Source organism: Xiphophorus hellerii, chromosome 14 (assembly GCF_003331165.1).
Source record: "Xiphophorus hellerii strain 12219 chromosome 14, Xiphophorus_hellerii-4.1, whole genome shotgun sequence".
NCBI classification, from domain to species: Eukaryota; Metazoa; Chordata; class Actinopteri; order Cyprinodontiformes; family Poeciliidae; genus Xiphophorus; species Xiphophorus hellerii.
In genome coordinates this window covers 9,700,877-9,718,534 of record NC_045685.1, presented here as the reverse complement: position 1 = coordinate 9,718,534, position 17,658 = coordinate 9,700,877, and the positions used below count along the sequence as shown (strand labels likewise).

Sequence of the window (17,658 nt, the reverse complement as noted above, 5' to 3'; positions counted from 1 at the left end):
ACTTCTCAAGTGTCAGGACTTAGCTTTAGTTTAAGGTTCTTTAATAAATTCTCAAAATATTTTTGAACAAATGAGTGCATGGGGACAGAATGCACCATAGTGGTGTCATACTGTTAATGATTTTTAAAATTGTATACATTTACAAAAAGCTTCTTCAGGACAGTAAAATCATGTCAGCTAAAACACTTTATTTGGCTAAATAACTTTAGCCAAATAACTTGGCTAAAGTTATTTAGCCAAGTTACTTGGCTAAATAACTTATTTAGCCAAGTTATTTAACTTGGCTAAATAACTTGTTAGCCAAGTTATTTCTAACAACTATTTTTGACCTGACTTATGTTTACAGGTAAAATGTTTGACATCTGGAAATTATGAAACAGAATAAAATATTTCCTCATGGTTGTGATTGGTTCACTACCAGCTCCATCGGTTTTCACAACCAGAAAGCCTGGACAAAATAAAAGCCGGCTTCCTAATGGCCTGTAATCTGTCGGACATTATGATGTTTGCATTTGGTTCAGCCAGACGTGTTAAAGTTTCTTTATGGAAGCTTCTTCACGGCACAGGACTCAGCTCCGCCTTCTTCTCTGTCAGAACTCCTTGATTGTCATCATCAAAGTACTGATTTGTTATCAGAGGGTTTTTTTTTTTTTTTTATTGCTTTCACAGTGACCACAGTGTTTGCCTCCCACGTATCAATAAAGCTGCAGTTGGTTCATAAAATTCAGTTTAAATGTTTGCTACGCTAAAAGAGTCTCACTCAGTTTGCAGCTACAGTAGTAGAGCCGGCTGTTGCATCACGTTGAAGACTGGCTGACATCATCACCGTTACTTCCTCTACCTCCGCATGCCTTTGGCACCTTCACAACCCTCTCTGACCTCTGCACCTGAGAGATTAGCGTTTCTATGGCAACTCTCCCAACAACATTATGAGGTGATGCAAACACCTTGCATTCAGTAAATCCATCATCATCATCATCATCACCAGATTAGTGCAGAAAACAAGCACACGTGTGCTTTAGATGTTTGCGTTTGTATAAATCTGTGTGTGTGTGTGGGGGGGTGTGTGGGTGTGCTTGCTACCAGTGTCTGATGGGTTGCATATTTGGATTCATATGTTTTATATCACTGTTTGATGTGTATGTGTCTGAAGAACTCTATGCTATGTGCTGGTGTGTTATGGTGTGTGTCTGGCGTTGTGTTGTGCCAGTGTGTGCAGTGTTTTCTGTGTGTCAGTGTTCGTTGGGCATGTGTCTGATGGTGTGGAAGATCCAGTCCATCTTGGTGCTCCATCCTCCGTGATGAGCGTCGTTCATCTGTTTTGTGAAGTACTCCAGCGCCTCCTGCTGGCTCTTTTCTGGGGGAAAGAAAACACGGTGAGACAGCAGAATTTACAGTTTTACAGTGGTGTGTGTGTGTGGTCTAGTTTCTTCTAGTTTTCTGATTTTTTGGATTTCTGCACTAGAAGAACCTTTTGTTTTTTAGTCATAGTTGTTTTGTTTTTACACTTATCTGTTGAGTTCTCTGTTTATATCATTAATCGTTAGTACAGAAAATCTGACCAATAATGAACCTTACACGCTTTGATTTGACAGATTTCTCACAACAAATACAAGGTGGTTGAGTAAAAGGTAAAACTAACCACTTTCACGTGTATTAAAAATGATCATCTCTATTCTGAAAAGCCTGAAAAGAGCCATCAAAAACATTGTAACCTTAAAGCTAGTTGTCACCCCCTAAGGATTACTCTAGACTTAATTTCTCCAGGTAATCTCATAAAAATACAACAACATTCAAGACCAGTGAGTTGTGTGTACAACACACCTTCAGTTCTGTGGTCTATGCTATGAACTTCAATTTTGTTCAAACTAGATTTTCAAAAGACTTTTCAATAAGGTCCTTGTCAAAGTTACCCAAAACTTAGCCCAACCTCACCTTAGGATCCCTTCATCAGTCTGAGTCCTGGAAGATATTTCTTCCAGTACCAACATCAACAAAACTCTAGATAAACTAGAGTGGGACGTCATCCCGATTGGTCTAAAAATCTACTTTACACAAATTCATCATCAACCCACCACCTGGATCGGCTCCAATAGTCTGTCCCTGATCTGTCAATCTCAGGAAATTTAAGGTGGCCTGGTTCTCGGTCCAAGTTGTCCCCATACATGCCAGATTATTCAGGTTGCTTTGGTCAGTAGCTGAGTTGTCCTGAACTGAACCATTCAAAATTTTTCCAAATGCCACATTTGCATATTTTGTAACACTTTTGATCAACCTTCATTTTTTCTACTTTCCTCTACTGATATGCTCACTTTTAACCTCTGTTTTTCTCGTCATTCTTCCTGCCTTCTCTTTTCACAAATCTATCCTCCAATTTTACCTAATGCAAGGGTCTTCCTAAGATAGGCGATGTCATCAAAGCTCTGCAGTTCAGGCATGCCGCAGCCCAGCATGAGGGAGAAGAGGTTGATGAAGAGGCTGGCGTGCTGCCGGATGGCCAGGTAAGCTTTGTAGCACATCTCCTGGAACCTGCACCACAGACAGGTAAACACCGGTGAGACGGGCTAGACAGCAGAAGCAGCTGCAGACAGACGAGGACCAGACGAGACCTCTCAAACTCCTTTGTCTTTGTCGACTCCTGAATGCCTTTACTGATGACGATGAGAAAGTCCTGAGTCAAGACGAAAGGCACACGCTCCCTTTTGTAGCCAAATTTCTTCTTCTTGTGATCTAGGAAGTGGCCGAAGTCGATGTGGAACAGCTGAAGAGATAGGAATAATAGTCAGTGTGGTGAGCTAAGGGAAGACGAAGTGAAGAGGAGGATTAAGAGGTTCACCTGTCCGTTCTCCTTCACCATGATGTTGGAGTTGTGTCGGTCTCCAATTCCCAGGATGAATGTGGCAACGCAATAACCTGCACAGGATCTGGTGAACAAGTCGATGGCCCGATCATACCTACGGGACGGGTTAGACAAGCGAGTCAAAAGGCTCGATACACATATGGAGAACTAACAACAGTTGGAAAAAGTTCATCCAGAGCAGTCAGATGGAGCAGGTCTACAGACACACACAGGTCAAAGACAGTTCTACAATCAGATGGAGGAGTACTGACGCCTCTCCGTGGTTCTTGTCTTTGATCCAGTGGTGAAGAGTGTTGGAGTTGAACTGCAGCGCCCCCTTCAGGCCTCCTTTGCACTGAATCTGCATGATAGTATAGCTGTTCTTCACCACCTCAATGAGACCCACACGGTCACCGATGGACAGGCAGCCATACGGCAGCATTCTGCAACACACAAACACTCCAGGTTCGTCACGCGTCACTGATGTCACTTCCTCCGATGACGTCACCGGCTCTCACCGCAGGTCCAGGCCTTGGTTCTGCCAGATGTTCTCCATGATCTTAATGATCTGCAGCGTCAGCATGTCTTGACGCAGATCTGCAATGCAAACAGAACAGGCTGCGTAACCAGAAATGTCCCAGCAGCTCCACTTTCAGCTCAACCGATGCTGAGAGTAGCAATGAGGTAGTTACCGTCTCCGTTCTTGAAGATGATTTCATTGTTGGTGAAAAGTAGCTCGGACATTATGTCGGGATTCTCCCAGTTTAGCCACAGGGGGCGCTTCGCCGAGGACATGATCCTGCACTCCTCCAGCCTGCAAGTGTAACAATTTGTTTAACATTTTGTTATTGGTTAGCTTGATAGGTCAGTGGAAGAGTTTGGGGTTATCTTTGCACTTTGTGGCTTAGTTAGTTGGTGGCTTGATTAGTTTGTTACCTGAGGTTTCCCAGCTGGTGAACTGGGTTTAGTGGAGAGACAAATCCTTGCAGAGACTCCATGTAGTCTGGACGTGACATGTGTTCAACCAAGAACTTCATCTGAGTCTTCCCAGCAATAAAAGCACAGTGACACGTCAACAACCAGGCACAGGGATTAAACAAAAGAACATGCTAGTTTTTGTTTTCATACCTTCTGAGTCTCGTCCTTCTTCTCCTGCTTCAGGGTGTCGGTCAGATTCACCAGTTTATCCATGGCCTCCACCTGCGAACATGTTTCTTTCTAAATCACCAAACTCTATTTGTAAACCCTGTATCAGTGCAGTACATTTAACCAGACCCAGTACAAGAGGACGAGGAACTTTAAAACTCTCTCTGCCCATATCTTAAGTTCATTGTACCCTTTAAACTGAAATCCATCATTGATTTCAATGTCGTCTCCAAAGGGGGAAATTATCATCCCTATAAATTTGCTGGACCCCTCCCTTCCCCACTGGACAGAATTACACACATTTTTATCATTACAACTTCTGGACAGGAAAAATCTTGAACATTTCAAGCTCATAAATTTTTGCCTTTAACACACAATGGTCTCCACTGAGCTCTGCTTCATGCTTCCTGTGTTTCAGAGATTGCAGCTTAATTTATGAAAGCTAACGTGTGGGGGAAATGGGAGCCTTGATTCATTATTTATGAACAAGAGGTTGTTTAAAGAAGGAGTTTCTTTTGAGACTTTAGACAAAAGTGTCTCCTGAAATTCTACCATGACCTGCTATTTTGCTGAACCACTCAAAGATTATCAGTATCTCCCGTCTGGCTACAACTTTAGAGACTTTCTGAATGTGTCCCTTTTAATTCCCAAAATACCACTGAACCCAACTCTGGTAATCAGATATTACTCTAGTAAATGAAAGCCAGTTCACACACGGCCAGTCAAGATGTTTGAGAGCTAACTTGTGTCTGAATGCTCACCTGTCTGTTCAAGTGTTTCAGGTACATGCCGCAGGCTCTGCAGAAAGCCTCTAGCAAAAGGCCAAACCTTCTGGAAATGGTCTTATTGTGCATTTCTGACCTGTGAAAAGACTTCTTGTCAAATCAAATGCTTGTCAAACTGAATGCAAAGGCAGCTAGCTCATCTGTTTATTACACTTCAGCTCAGGTTAACAAGAGGAGATTTACACTGACTTCAGATGCCAGAAGAAGAAGTGTCCTATCCTCTGATTGGTCAGAGCTTTCTTGATGAGGAATCGGGCCAGAGGATTGTCCAAGTACATCTCATATTTTAACACCTGCAGACCCAGGGATCAGGTTTGCATTCGCATTTTGAACAAAGAAAGCAGCCAAAGTGAGAGTTTCAGCTCACCTGTACAAGCTGCAGCAGATACTGTGACAACTTGTCATCCGTCAGGCCCTGCACCAGACAGCGCAGCGCAAACTCTCTGACTATCGGATCGGGAAAGTTACAGTCCAGCAGCTCCAGAGCGGACTCTGGCTCCATCAGTGGCCATTCCTTCAGTAAACAGTACATCTGAGGAGGAAGAGGAGATATGTTGGACCTTTTTTCATGTTAACAGTTTGAGAAAGGAGACATGAATATTTATGATCATCTCCTTTCATTTTCCCATCAACATTGACCAGCTTCTCTGTCTCTGCTGAAGAAACGTATCATCATTGCATGCTGATGCCGCCACCATGTTTCATCTTGGAAACTTGTTCACGTTGTGCAGATGAGTAACTTCTGACACACATTTAGGCCAAAAGTTTCAGTTTTGGTCTCATTCAGTCATGGCTCTCTTCTTGCCACTCTTCCAAACTTGTGTTTTGTACCACACAACTAATTGTTGTTCTATCTGCAGCTCTTCCAGAGTTAGCATGGGCATAAAACCATCACATAAAACTCCAATTAAATACCAAGTTGTGGTTGTAACATGACAAATGATGCAATTTAAAAGGATGTGCACCATTTTGGCACGCAATGTAAAGCCTTAAACTTCATTTGAAGGGGCAGTATCAACATCGTAGTACCATTTTATAGCACAATCAAATAACTGTTACCTTCATCTGTTATAAAACTGCTGTCTATGTCAAATTTCTTTTGCAAAGTCAAAAGAAATTTGACTTTGCAATTTAACACCTTAAAAGTGGGTCTCCGTCTCTTTAAGAAAGTCCTGCTCTTTCTGAAACTCTGCCTTCAGGAAGTCATTACAACAGCGCTTCCCTATCAATGCTTTGACAACTTTTTTACCAGCATGAAGCAGCTTGAATAATGAGCTCAGTTAATGCACAGTACCACCGGGTGTTTGCTAATTGCTGCTGGCTAGTCTGAAGGAGCTGAGTCGGGGAGGGCTGATCTGTGAGGACACTGCAGCTCTGAGGAGGAGCTTCGTTTCGAAGGCGGTGCTCAGTCCACCCAGGCATTTAACACAACTGAGTGGTTGCCAAGGGAGATTAAAGGATTTCTTAAACGTGCATGAAATAATAAGGGCAACATTCCAGGTATGTTTTTGATGAAGGAATAATATTATAGCATGATGTAAAGCTCAAAAGGTTGATTTAACATAATATTGCCCCGTTGCTACCTAATTGAAATCCCCAAGTACTGCTAAGAAGATGTGAGGGTATTAACTAGCTACATTTACTCAGTTACATTTACTTGCGTAACAAGTGCGCCAGTAGTAAAACTTGTACTTTTTGGATTACTTTTACTGCACTTTTCAGTTTCTGGCTACTCTACCCCCCTTGAGCTGCTTCACTGAATAGAAAAATAATTTACGCTGACTCAGATTTCAAATGAACACAAAAGCCCAACACTCAGTATGAAACTTGTTATTTATGTCTGTTCTTTTCTCAAACCACTGAGTTATTCAGTCACAGGAAGGGCATTGATGGCTTCGTTTCCCTTGGCTGCTGTGACTGAGAGGAACCTGGCCATGTGCCTCGAGTCAGAGCTGCGTTTGGCTGAGCAGCTGCAGCCCGACTCCTGATTCCTCTCTCAAATTGCGCTCGCTTCATTAAATAATTGAATACATCGCAGTCCGGTTGTGGAGGAACCTCCCGGATCGTGACAATGAGTTTATACCTGCGACACTTCGTCTCTGGAGTTCCATTTGACTGACAGAAGCAGCTTAGGCAGAGACTCTGGGATGTTTAAACAATAATGTCTGCAGAGAGACAGACAGAGACAGGGAGACATGGGCAGGTAGAGACAGACAATAAAGTAATCAGACCCGGAAGCAGCAACAGGTATATCACACGTACATATACATAAAGCAGTAAATCAGAAAAAAAAGCTGCAATGAAAAAAGGAAAAACAGATGAATTTCTGATACTTTGTTTCACTTTTAATTTATGTAAATTACTAGAACAAGTGATGTTATCTGACAACTATAATAAATCTATAATGAATAGATAATTTTATAACCTCTGCAAACATTTGTTGATATCTTTAAAATGATAGCAGCACAAACAAAATTCCTGCTGGACAAACATTTGACACCAAATTTGTTTGATTTGAAGACGGTTTGGGAGGGAAACGTCACTCGGGTCACAGAAGAGCTAGCCTGCACTTTTGTGAGCTTGACCCCAATCCGTCTAGTTATCTCCCATTCTGGAGAAATTTCAACACCTTGAAAAAAACGCTGGACATCTATTATCTCAATTTCTCCCTTGGTGCCAAGACATTAGCTGATACAACAACATAGACACTTTATTACTGTAAACTCTTTGTTTGGCATTACAGTGCAAAGCTTTTCACAATTTAGAAACAGATTATTCTTGCATTAGTTGCAGATTTATTTATTATTTTTTTTGGTTTAAAAAGAAATGAAAGGTTGCTTAACCCTGGACCAACAATGAAAAGTCACATCCAGACTGTTCAAACCCAGCAGCAACGCTTGGTGATGGTATGAGATGTTATTAATGGTCTTGGCAAACCTCAGTTGAACCATTTCAGCATCAAAGCAGAATTGTGTCTATTGCAACATATGTTGCCTTAAAGATCACAAATCTTTCCTACGGGCGTTCATGAATTTCTCAACAATAAGCTTTAATAATCAGAACGGAGCTTAAAAGAAGGGACACAATTAGTGATGATGGTGACAGTTCCTAAAGTGCATTTCTATTATCTCAGTATCTAGACATAAATGTCTGTATCTAGGCATAAAACGCCCACCTGTGTCTCCAGAGGAAGTCTTTCTCCTGCTCTGAAAGCTCATATAGAGGATCTCTGGAGCAAAGAGAGCGAAGCTGCTCTGCATCAGTGGCTGAAACGCTGCTGTCGCAGGCCAGGCGGCTACTCTAAGACAGAGATGAGGGGATGGAAAAAATCAGGTTTACATGAAGGAGAAAAACACAGATGGCACCGGACTTTTGGTGATCTAGTAAAACACAGATCCAATTTTAGTTCTGTCCACACAGCTCGGTCTGTGAGTTACCAGTCCATGGCAGTAGTTGTAGCCCAGCTCTCTGCTGATGGTCCAGTTAGCATGTTCTTCAATCTGCTGCTCATCAGGAAACACGACTGTCTGGTTGAATCGTGAGAACTCCAGCTCCACACAGGGCGTCTCCTGCAGATCACAGCGCCCGAACCGTTGACCAGGTCAGCCATCAGTCACTGTTTAATCACTGATTATTAACTGATCAGTCAGCTCAATGGCCTGAAGGCCGACCAACACGGTCACCTTGTTGGGGTTTGAGCCGGCCACTCCGATGGGGTTCAGCAGGTCCTCAAGGCCGTGAGGGACGGGCCAGAGACTCAGAGCCACCTTTCCAGAGACCAGGATGTCCATGTAGTCAAACAGGCTGACGTTCCCCCAGGCCAGAGGGCAATGCTCCTACAAGAGGAGACGGATAGAGGAAGGTCAGTCAGATCAATGACTAAATAATTACCCTCTGACCATGTGCACACCTCTATCCTTTCCTACCTCCTTGGCTCCTTTCCTTCCCTTCACAGAGCAGATGGACAGGCAAAGTCTTGCCGAGCGAGGAAGATCCGCCAAGTAAATGTCGTAGGTCAGCCACTCGTTCCACCTGGACACAGGTATGCAGAGTCAGATGGCTAGTAGCAGGGTCAGAGTGTTTTTCAGGTTTGGTGGAGCATGATGTTGTGTGTTACCTGGGGTTGGAACAGGGAACCCTCTGGGTGTTTACGTTTTCACACAGCGGCTCTCCTCCGTGATAGATACCCGTCCTCACATAGATCTACGCACAAACACACAGGTCAGGTGAGAACAAACCTCCAACACCAGTTTCAAGAACTCTTTAATCATAGTGGGGTTATATATACACCCCTATGTTCAGTGTAATAATGGCAGTGTCTTCACAGGTTTCCACGTAGAAGTTTAACCTCCAAAGAGACACTGCTTACTGTAACACATAGACTCACAACTACTGCTAGGAGACAAGAAGGCGCAGAATCACAACACTGAGCTTCACATGTTCAAAGTACCTTGACTGTGAGTGATCACATGTGACGAGAACATGAGAGGAAAGACACAAAGACAACCTGAGGAGACAGAGGAAGGACACACAGTGGAGGACAGATTTAAAACTGAGGACAGGATTATTTTTTTTTAGAGAGTGTGGGCACAGAAAGGAAAGGTTCAAGGTGATTCACAAAGGTTTACAGGACATCTGTGTGTTAATGGTCTAAATGGCAAAGATAATCCTGAATGAATGAATGAATGAGTGCCACCCAGAGTCTGTGAATTCATTTAGTTTCAAACCGCAAACAAAAGGAAGATCTGTTACTTTAACTGCACCACTGAGCAAATTGTGTCTCCTTGTTCCAGAATACGTTGTTTACTTTTTAATCATGGACTATTCAAGCATTTAGAAAAAAAAAATTTAACTTTTATTAATTTGAAAGAAATAAACCAGAGAAAATACCAATGTGTGCTTGTGGCGCAAAACCCTTATTCATCCAGACATCCAGGGATGTCTGTTTGATATTTATGCATCTAATTTCTCTGAAAATAAGATCATTTAAATTAATATAACTCACTTTTTGATTTGAGCACAGATAAGTATTTTATGTACTGAGGGTAACTGAAAATAATTTCCTGCGTGCTTTGCGCTAGCTACTGAGAAGGAACTTGACTGTATTTCCAGCATCGCGCAGACTCAACAATTCATCCCGAAACTGAAACCAAAATACTAGTTGGTTTTACTTTATTACTGGGATTTGTTTCACTGTCTTTTAACAGTGCTTTTCTGTCGCTGTGCATTAAGAACCTCCACATCCCTTAGAGATGTATAAATACTATCTAAAATATGATCCTTCCTTGCTACAGTGAGCTTTTTTCTTCCAGTTTTGAGGCCTTGATCCTGCTAGAAGCTGAAAGTGGCAGAGAGGACATTTTTCTCTCTCTCTTTGATCACCTGCTGCCTTTGGATTGAGGACAACTGTGAGTTCATTACTTGCATCTGTTTCACGAATTTGTGCTAGCTTGTGTTTAGTGTGATCTGCTTCACTGCAGATCTGCAGACATAAATCAGGCATATTCAGCGGCATTGATCTATGATTTTCTAGCAGTGGGTTTACACTGAGGAGAACATATAGTGATGAGATGAGAATAGGTTGAAAGGAAGCTGAGGGCAGACAGGCAAAGAATAGTTTTAGACAGAAAAACACAACTGAAACAAATCTTACTAATGCCCCACATTTTGACACAGAGAGAAAGGAGGATAACAACAGACAGAGAACAAGGAAATGGCGCTGACTCAAACTTTGTTCATGTTCTAAATGTTGATTTTGATTTCTAAAAATAGACTTTGAGCGTAGAAGGATAGAAAAAGACAGAAGACGGATAAAGAGGATAGGTTAACGGACACTCGTCAGAGAATGGGCACCTTGTCAATATCCCGGATGTTGACGTTGACGTAAGTGGCGCAGAGCAGTCGCACCCTGAGCAGAGTGTTAAAGGCCCAGAGGGAGCGAGGAGGAGATCCGTCACCTCCTCCTGGACAGGGAGACGGCTGGGGCGTCCTCCGACTAGAACACGCACACCTCGTCAACCTCACACCTGCAGCACACCTCTATCTGTTCCCGTTATATATTACAAATAACTTCTACCTGTAGGAAGGAGTGACGAAACCCGAGGCTGGAAGCTGAGAGTAGAGGCTGTCTTTGGACACGAGCATTAGGTGAGGAAGACGTCCAACGATGATGCAAGAACGGATGTACTGCAGACATCGAGGGAGGACAGGTGAAAACCGGGACAACCAGAGAAAAACAGTCTGAAAATGTTAAACTGATTACCTTATACTGACTGAGGGGGAAATTTTCCAACAGGTACTCGTCACAGCCGCACACCTGAGGGACACACAGACACCTGTGAGTAGCACGGACTCGGTCGACAGCGGGACAAGTTGGAAGAAGAGACGCAAAACAGGTGAGACAGTTGGAGATGTGAGACAGAAATGTCTAGAGGTTAATAAATGGGCGGGTCAGACTTGAGAATGTACTGGTCCTGGTTCTCTTGGACCCTGACTGACAGGTGGATGGAGAGTCAGACAGGTGTGCTGGTAGATTGACAGACAGCTGACAAGAGACAGGCGGGACAGTCCAGTGTACCTTAAGGATGTACTGGCCCTGGTACTCCTGCACGCAGAGGCGGAGCTGCTGAGGGGACAGGTGCATCGATCGGCTCTTCTTCCTGATGGACTCGGCGATTAGCTGCTCGGGTAAACTGTCGTGGCTAACCTGGACACAAACGTAACATGGAAGGTCCTAAAACGATCCGGTTTAACTCTCTTCTTTCTAAACTTTTGGTTAAAGGTGCTCTAAAACAATCTGTGATGAAGTCAAGATGCTCAGATGTTACAGAGCAACAAACATTAAGGTTTAAAATTCACGCAAAGTCCAACAAAATCTAGATGAAATGAAGTAGAAAGTATTGTAGAAAGTATTAAGAGTCCTCCAGAGATAAATGAATAACACTTGTTCAAGTTCTATTGGAGACCTTTGACCTCTTTCCTACCCCCTCCATTATAACTACATGTACATGGTCAATTATTATGTGATATGATTTTTCTGTGACTCCTAGCTGGTTTTAAGATACAGAATCATGAATAACAATAATGTAACTGAATGAAAAGTCTGCCTTTAGCCTTTCTGACACCTTTAAAGATTTTTTTCTGTTTAACTTCAATCAACTCAAATCTGCAGACATAAATATAGCGCACAACAAATGTCGTCTGAGTAGTAATCTCACTTCAGTCACACATACATTCCCATTAATGTTGTATATCAAACACTGCATCAGCTTCTACATCATAAAATTGTTTTCTTTGAATCCCATGTGTTACGGCCCAAGGCCTTTCCTTTGGGTCTTTAACATCCCTATTCTAGAGCTTCTGATTGGTGCTGATTGGAAGTGGAGGCAGCTGGCCAGTGTCTCCAGAATTACATCACATCCAGCTTAAGATGCACCGTGTTTTCTCACTCACTAGCCCATTCTTTTCTGTCTCTCTGCCACCCTCTCCTCTCCAACCAGTTATGATTTTTTGTTAAATAAATCCCATTTTAAGTTATCCCATGCGTTGCTTCCCTTTGCTTTATGGTTCTAGAGCCAGACCATAACACATGATATCAGAGCATCCAATCCTACCAAACAAATGTTTATTACTGTGAACATTTCTTGCACCGGTTAGCCCAGAATTTGAATTGACAATTGTTCGGACCACATTACTTCCCTGCTTCACCACTTCCCCACCAAGGAGGCGTCTAGAAGGAAGTGAGATGGCATCAAATTACCCTCTGAGACATCAAGCATTTATTTTTTTATTTAAAGTAAACCTTTTAGCTGTCTTAACTGAATTATATATCACTTAAATTTCAGGAAACCGGTGCATAATTTCAGAAACTGATAAAAAAAAAAACTTGACTATGAGAATTTTTGCAGTAGATTTACAATCTTTGTTTTTTGGTAAATCTTTAAAATGATAGCAATTTTAGCTGATAAATATTTCTTTAAAATAACTGTAGAAGGTACATCAGCATTCAGAACATCATTTTATTTTATGCCATGAGTAATCACAATGTCTTTATATTAGAAGCAGACATCACTCTGCATCTGTGAGAGTAATAATTGTAAACCACAATGTTATTAAAATCTCAGATTTAAATGCTAGTTATAGCATCTAGCATGGTCAGAGATTAGCAAGAGATTATTACTAAAACTGAGGTGGCATTCCAGGAGAATATAGATATTTAACTATGTAATTTACAATAAGCTGTCAACATTTCCATAATGTACAGTTTGAAGCTCAAAAATGTTAAAAAAAAAGAAATTTTTTGCCTTAATACATTTAACCTTCCTATTATCTCTTGTCAGTCTGGCTCTATCTGTGAAACAAAGACATGTTGAGACATGTGATGCACTTTCCATTTAAAAAAACTATTAAATTTGACTATTCTTCACTTGGAAACAGTTGAACTCCAGACTGTAGGTGCAAAGTTTTAGTTCTCTCTTACGGTGCGTTCACTGAACAGAAAAAATATCAAATTTTTTCAGCTTGCCATAATCGACAATTATTTTTAGCAACTGATTTTTTTTTGGTGCATTTCTAGTAAAAAAAAAAAAATTAAACAACAAAAAAACAGTTTCACACAAGAAATGAATAAATAATTCACCGGATGTACCTTTAAAGTGTATTTCTGCTTGGAGTTTGATGGAGACATAATCACCCAGATGGTCACAATGAGCCGCCCTGCAAAATGACATAAATACGTCACTCAGCTCAGGTCAGAGAAACGATAGCAGACAGTTGAGCAGAAACAAACATGGGTGCAGAAATCAGTTCAGAGGGAAGTGAGACCGTTACAGAACCCAGGCCAAAGTTCCAGTTGGATCCCAAACCCAGCAGAAGAAGCGGTTCAGCACCTTTGTCCAGCTTGCTATAGATGTGTTGCGGCAGATGAGGACTGGACTCCACGTTGGGGGGGTAAACATAGAGCGCCTGGGTGTGTGCCCCGCCCCCCTCTCTCTCCTCCATGGCCTCTCTGCACACGCTCAGTATGGAGCGGCGGAAGTCCTGAACCTCTGGGTCTTTCATCATCTCAAATTCACACACCGGCATCCCAATGGCGAAGCCTGAACGGCACATAAGGTGTCAGTTTGGAGGATGAGTGATGATGTCGCAGAAAAAGGAGCGGCCGGTCCTACCGATCTCTCGGTTTAGGATCTTCTCCTCTCGGTTCCCCAGTGGCTCGATGACCTTCAGGATGGGGTGAAACAGTCGCAGGTCACACAACCTCCGCGTCTCGTCGTAAAACTCCTCCCGCTCAGCCTCCTGGGTCACGCCCACAAAGATGTAGCACGACTCCTCCTAACCAATTAGAGAGCAGAAGCGAGAGCGTTAGTCCGTCACGGGTAGAGCGGAGGGCGTGCAGAGAGAGAAGAAGATGGCGTACCTGCAGCAGGTGGTAGAGAGGATACTTCCTGGCCTCGATGAAGAGCTGCTGCTTTATGCTGATGAGAGGAGTTTCTCTGAGACACTCCAGGCTCACCATCATCCCTGATAAACAAATACAAAGATTAACCACAAGTAAACAAAGCAAAACCAAAAGAATAAAAGCAAAAATGCATAAAACAAAAAAAAAAGAGGAACACACTGCAAATAGTGCAGTAACACATCAGTGACGCATGCAGGAAACAGATGCTGAATAAACACAATACTACAGATCAGATACAAATATATAATTAGATGATTCAAGTTTATTTTTATGTTTGAGGCACAGAGACATGTCACACACTGGAAAAGTAATAAAAACATAAAGGTAAACAGAATATCACCATTGGGGAGGCAGCAGTCCACCAGAATCCGCGGGGGCATCAGATGGAGCCCCCATAGCTCCCCGGACGATGGCCTGGGCACCATGGTAACCACCAATCACCAGCTGCCACACCTCAGCACTGGGCTACCTGGACAGAGGGCACAGACAGACATACAGTGGTTTTACTTCAGAGTTTTATGGTGTAACGTTAAACAGATTTAGATAAAAGCTCATTCAGAAACAGCAAAATGTGTTTCAACCGACATTTCCGTTTGTTAAAACAAAAAAGACAAAAAGGAAAATCCCTGCATTATTTTCTTTCCAATTTGAAACTATGCATTATGCTCTCGGTGACGCAAAATCTCAGTGAAATATGCTGAAGCTTGTGTTTCCAACATGACAAAGTGTGTAAAAGGAAGAAGAAAAATGTGTTTCTAAGGCTCTGTTTCCACTCAGGAAAATGAGTAATCCTTCCACCCACTCAGGATTCTCCATCCAGAGAAGAAAAGTGCAAATTTCACAATAAAGCATAAATTAACAATAGAAACCCAGTTTACTGACAGAAAGTGAACATGTAAAAAAGTTCTACAAGATATGCAACCATTAATAGAGGTCAAACATTTTTTTTTTAAATAAAAATAAACACATGATCTCACTTAATCTGTATGACTTTAAGAAAACTAGACTCTTTTTCACCTGCCTGCAGTTCAGATCTTTCTTTGACAAACAGAATTTCACTGATTTGGGTAAATTTGACTGCTCTATTTGAATCATGAACACTGCGGGTCATTACCCACAGCTGATAAAGAGGATCATTAGTAAACCGTCAGACCCAGGTCAGACTTCCTGCTTGGTTTATGAGAAACCGCTCAACATCGCACAAGTTTATTACTCAACTTCCCTTTGCTATTTGCTCTGAGTTTGGAACATTTCAAATGTGACTGTCAAAGATTTCTCGCATAATCTGTAGAATCAAAGGGGACAAATGATGGAAGGTTTCAATGGCCATTAAAAAGTGGACCTTTCAATCTGCAATGGAAAGAAAAATTAAAATAAAGGAAAAAAATAAAACACTATACCATAAAGTATAAATATTTTTTTTTTCATCTTTAGGCGCATGTTTAGGTCCTGTTTTCTGAAACAAACAGTAAATTTATTTTTACTGATTGTTTTTGTTGGCCCTTTCTGGTGTTTTAGTTTTGTTTATTCCTCATGTTTGTATTTTTTTTTAATTTCTCTTTTATTCTGTGCTTGTCCTCGACATGCAACCCTCTCAAAACATATCAGCATGCCTTATTGTCTCAACTCTTTGTGTTTTTTTAGGATGAAGCCGTCAAACAAAGGAAGGAAGTAGGACACACATGCACACACACGCCCACTTAGAGACTAATACACACTCAAACACACACACGGCGAAACAAAAGCAGCTGTGTGTGTGTGGGGGTGTGGGTGGGTGGGTGTGTGTGTGTGTGTGTCTATGTGAGAGGAAGTCTGCTTCCTTCCTACACGCTCTTCCTGTTGACCAGCTGATTTAAAAGAGAACAGGTTCTCGCATAGAAACCTTGTTTACAATTTGATATTTAAAACCAACAAGCAAGATGTCATCAATAACGCAAATAAAATCTGAGCTCTCTGTGTTTATTGTCTTTCCTAAAATTACTTAAAGCAAAGCATGAATGGCAGAAAACACCATGAAATAATAAAAAAAAATACATTAAAATGAAACTTATTCCTAACCTTATGTTTTGATGGAAAGGTGGTAAATAAAACTAAAGTTTCATATAAAATGACACTTTTTGAAACAAATGTCAAACATTAACCAGAATACCAGCTAGAATAAGGTTGTAACTTTAAAAAATTCTATGCAAAAAGTTTTTATATTATATAAATAAATAAGGTTGGACAACTGACATTAATTGTAGACCAAACGTCGCTTTTTTTTCTTTAGATAAAGCTCCATAATTCAACAATAAAGCTAACCTACTGACGTAAGAAGAAACGCGACGTGACTATTAGCCTACCTGCGGAATTTGATCCCACATGATTGATTGACAGTTTGGTGATGTCACGTGTTTGCTTACAGGTAAATATCAAACAGGAAACACAGACGGAGAGAATAAACCGCTAAATAAATAAATGAATACAAAAAAAAACACACGTCCCTATCTCCCCCTACCACTTCTTCATCGTGACCTCAGACTGTGAGATGGTTACCATGACAACAGCAGCGCAGCATCCGCGAGGATGGAGACGGACTCACGGACGGCGGAGAAATGACAGCCGGGCTGTCTTTGTTCTGCTCGAGCGAAAGCCTATCATTCACCTGAGCGCGCGTCCTCCGCTCCCATGGCGCGTGCCTTCGCTCATAGCGTCTCCGTGTCCGCGTGTCGGTTCGCCAGCCTGCCCTCTGTCTTTGTCTCCACCTCCGTGAACTGTTGGACCCGCACAAAGAGATGCGCCGCCGGTGAGACACGGCGGGTGGGCGCGTTTCTGTTAGCCCGTCGCTTCACCTGCCAACCAGTCCGTCAAACGGTGTATCTGTCTGTCTGTCAGCGGCTCCGCTGGTTGACCAGCAGCAGCGGGAGGGAACCGGTTTCTCGCCGGCAGCCGCAGAACAATGTGTTTGAGGAGGAGGGTGGGTGAAGGGTTGGGGGGTGTGAGGTATGGGCTCATCCTGTCCTCTCCCTATCTTAAAGGGCCAGCAACCTCACAAAGATAGAAGAGCGCTAGCAGTGTTTAGATTAGGAGGAGCGGTGGCTTACAACTAGAGGTTGATGTCTTAAAAAATAGTAATAATAATAATAATTAATAATAATAAAGAATTAAGAAATACAATTTCCAAATCAGACCAGCGTTCCAATTTGTATTCATTGAGAAATAATTCAGAGAAGGTTTAATCTGTCGACCGATTAGTCAATCGGACATGTTCCTGATTAAAATATTTTCATGTTTTGTCCCTAAATAAATCACAAAGTGTGTTTTTTAATAATCACATGTCCATTCATTGTTAAACATAAAATTTTAAGTTTGATCAGATTATACATAAAACAAAACACACAAAAACTAAACACTGATGGAGCCATCAAGATTTTTTTTAATTAACTCCA

General features: G+C 41.9%; 1 protein-coding gene across 3 annotated transcripts; it reads right to left on the bottom strand.

Moving 5' to 3' along the window:
* Positions 1-436: 436 nt before the first annotated feature.
* Positions 437-17,199, bottom strand: LOC116732481 (phosphatidylinositol 4,5-bisphosphate 3-kinase catalytic subunit alpha isoform). Of its 3 annotated transcripts, none has more exons than XM_032582696.1 (28): positions 16,875-17,197; positions 14,571-14,699; positions 14,189-14,292; positions 13,941-14,103; positions 13,659-13,868; positions 13,418-13,485; positions 11,348-11,476; positions 11,033-11,086; positions 10,847-10,956; positions 10,624-10,765; positions 8,888-8,973; positions 8,697-8,802; positions 8,454-8,606; positions 8,208-8,339; positions 7,946-8,070; positions 6,854-6,935; positions 5,138-5,302; positions 4,960-5,063; positions 4,747-4,846; positions 3,968-4,039; positions 3,776-3,882; positions 3,532-3,653; positions 3,358-3,436; positions 3,112-3,282; positions 2,837-2,954; positions 2,610-2,761; positions 2,381-2,529; positions 437-1,357 (listed from the first exon to the last, which is right to left on the bottom strand). In XM_032582696.1, the coding sequence occupies exons 2-28, from the start codon at positions 14,653-14,655 to the stop codon at positions 1,233-1,235; spliced, it is 3,213 nt and encodes a 1,070-aa protein (XP_032438587.1). In that variant the 5' UTR covers positions 14,656-14,699; positions 16,875-17,197; the 3' UTR covers positions 437-1,232. The 3 variants fall into 3 exon arrangements, with proteins under 3 accessions (XP_032438587.1, XP_032438588.1, XP_032438589.1); XM_032582697.1 differs by lacking the exon at positions 16,875-17,197 and adding an exon at positions 16,766-16,860; XM_032582698.1 differs by having other exon boundaries at positions 1,231-1,357; positions 2,381-2,761; positions 16,875-17,199.
* Between the last annotated feature and the right edge of the window lie 459 nt (positions 17,200-17,658).

What these genes read in the sequence shown, in the direction of transcription:
- LOC116732481 (XM_032582696.1), bottom strand. Translation starts at nt 14,655, where the DNA reads ATGGTGCCCAGGCCATCGTCCGGGGAGCTATGGGGGCTCCATCTGATG. An exon ending in TCCCCCTCAGTCAGTATAAG is followed by an intron (nt 10,957 to 11,032) that starts GTAATCAGTTTA and finishes CGATGTCTGCAG; the next exon opens with TACATCCGTTCTTGCATCAT. An exon ending in AGAAGGACGAGACTCAGAAG is followed by an intron (nt 3,883 to 3,967) that starts GTATGAAAACAA and finishes ATTGCTGGGAAG; the next exon opens with ACTCAGATGAAGTTCTTGGT.